Source organism: Pterocles gutturalis, unplaced genomic scaffold, assembly GCF_000699245.1.
Source record: "Pterocles gutturalis isolate BGI_N339 unplaced genomic scaffold, ASM69924v1 scaffold26695, whole genome shotgun sequence".
In the NCBI taxonomy this organism is placed as follows: Eukaryota; Metazoa; Chordata; class Aves; order Pterocliformes; family Pteroclidae; genus Pterocles; species Pterocles gutturalis.
In genome coordinates this window covers 1-2,143 of record NW_010139020.1, presented here as the reverse complement: position 1 = coordinate 2,143, position 2,143 = coordinate 1, and the positions used below count along the sequence as shown (strand labels likewise).

Here is a 2,143-nt window from a genome sequence, read left to right as displayed (position 1 = left end):
CAAACGCGACGTGGCCGGCAGCCCCTTCCTCGTCCTCCTCGAGGTCTTCGATGGCTTCCGCTTGGTCACCACCCCCCAGGACCAGCCGCTGGCCTCATGCCAGGTCGAGCGCTGGTATGTGGGACCCGGCGTCCAGCGGGTCCCCGTCCGCGAGGGCAGGGTCCGTGGGGCGCTCTTCTTGCCGCCCGGTGAGCATGGAGAACCCTCGATGTCCCCTTTGATGTCCCCCTCAATGTCCCACTTGATGTCCCGTCTTGGGGCGCAGGATGGCACCAGTGGCTCCCGGCCCCCTCGCGGTGCAGGATGGCACTGGTGGCTCCTGTCCCTCTTGATGTCCCCTCTTGGGGTGCAGGATGGCACCAGTGGCTCTTGTCCCTCTCAATGTCCCCTCTTGGGGGCACGGGGTGGCTCCTGTCCCCCTCAGTGTCCTCTCTTGGGGTGTGGAATGGCTCCTGTCCCCCTCAATGTCCCTTCTTGGGATGCTGGATGGCACCGGTGGCTCCTGTCCCCCTTGATGTCGCCTCTTGGGGCGTGGGATGGCACTGGTGGCTTCTGTCCCCCTCCATGTCCCCTCTTGGGGCATGGAATGGCTCCTGTCCCCCTGAATGTCCCCTCTTGGGGCGCGGGGTGGCTCCTGTTCCCCTCAGTGTCCTCTCTTGGGGTGTGGAATGGCACCTGTCCCCCTCCATGTCCCCTCCTGGGGCGTGGGATGACACCAGTGGCTCCTGTCCCTTTCAATGTCCCCTCTTGGGGCATGGGATGACACCTGTCCCCCTCAATGTCCCCTCTTGGGGTGTGGAATGGCCCCTGTCCCCCTCAATGTCCCCTCTTGGGGCGTGGGATGGCACCAGTGGCTCCTGTCCCCCCTTGGTGACCATCTCTCTGGTTCCCCGCAGGAGCAGGACCGTTCCCGGGGGTGATCGACCTGTTTGGGGGCGCAGGGGGGCTCATCGAGTTCCGCGCGGGGCTGCTGGCCAGCCGGGGCTTCGCCGTCCTGGCGCTCGCCTTCTTCGCCTACGATGACCTGCCGCGCACGCTGGCACAGCTCGACCTCCAGTACTTCGAGGAGGCGGCCGAGCTGCTCCTGCGGCACCCCAAGGTGAGCACGGTGGCACCCGGCAGCTGGGGTGCTGTCGTGGGGACTGAGGGAATGGGGACATCCCGGTGAGTGGCATCTCCTGGGGACCAGGGACATCCCAGTGAGCAAGATGTCCTGGGGACCAGGGATGTCCCAGTTAGTGAGATGTCCTGGGGACATCCCAGTGAGTGGAATGTCCTGGGGAATGGGGACATCCTGGGGAGAAGGGGTGTCCTGGCCATGGGGGACATCCTGGGGAGAAGGGGTGTCCTGGGGACCAGTGACATCCTGATCAGCAAGATGTCCTGGTGCCTGGGGACATCCTGGTGACCAGGTGATGCTCTGGTGAGCAAGGATGTCCTAGTGAGTGGGATGTCCTGGTGACATCCTGGTGAGCAGAGATGTCTTGGTCATTGGGGACATCCCAATGAACACAATGTCCTGGTGATTGGGGACATCCCGATGTCCTGGTGAGCAGAGACATCCCTGTGAGCAGGATGCTCTGGTCACCAGGGTTGTCCCAGTGAGCAGGATGTCCTGGTGCTTGGGGGCATCCAGGTGAGGAGAGGTGAGGAGGGACATCCTGGTGACTGGGGACATCCTGGTGAGCAGAGATGTCCTGGTGCCTGGGGACATCCCAGTGAGCAGAGACATCCCGGTGCCTGGGGACATCCTGGTGGGCAGAATGTCCTGGTACCTGGTGACATCCCAATGTCCTGGTGACCGGGGACACCCCAGTGAGCAGGATGTCCTGGTGATTGGGGACATCCCAATGTCCTGGTGCCTGGGGACATCCCAATGTCCTGGTGAGCAGAGACATCCCTGTGAACAGGATGCTCTGGTCACCAGGGATGTCCCAGTGAGCAGGATGTCCTGGTGACACCCCAATGTCCTGGCGCGGAGGTGGCGCTGGCCATGGCCACCTTCCTGCCGCAGGTGGTGGCCACGGTGTGGATCAACGGCACGTCGTCCCTCCACGGCAACCCGCTGCTCTACGGGGACCTGCGCATCCCCCCCATCCCTTACTTCATCGAGCGCGTCCTCATCACCGACGTGGGGGCTTTG

General features: G+C 63.7%; 1 protein-coding gene across 1 annotated transcript; it reads left to right on the top strand.

Annotated features, from left to right (window-relative positions):
- Positions 1-4: 4 nt before the first annotated feature.
- LOC104468935 (acyl-coenzyme A amino acid N-acyltransferase 1-like) lies at positions 5-2,137 on the top strand (the record flags this gene model as incomplete). Its single annotated transcript, XM_010083231.1, has 3 exons — positions 5-188; positions 897-1,108; positions 1,943-2,137. Coding segments are annotated over 3 exons (591 nt in total), but the record flags the coding sequence as incomplete, so codon positions are not given.
- Between the last annotated feature and the right edge of the window lie 6 nt (positions 2,138-2,143).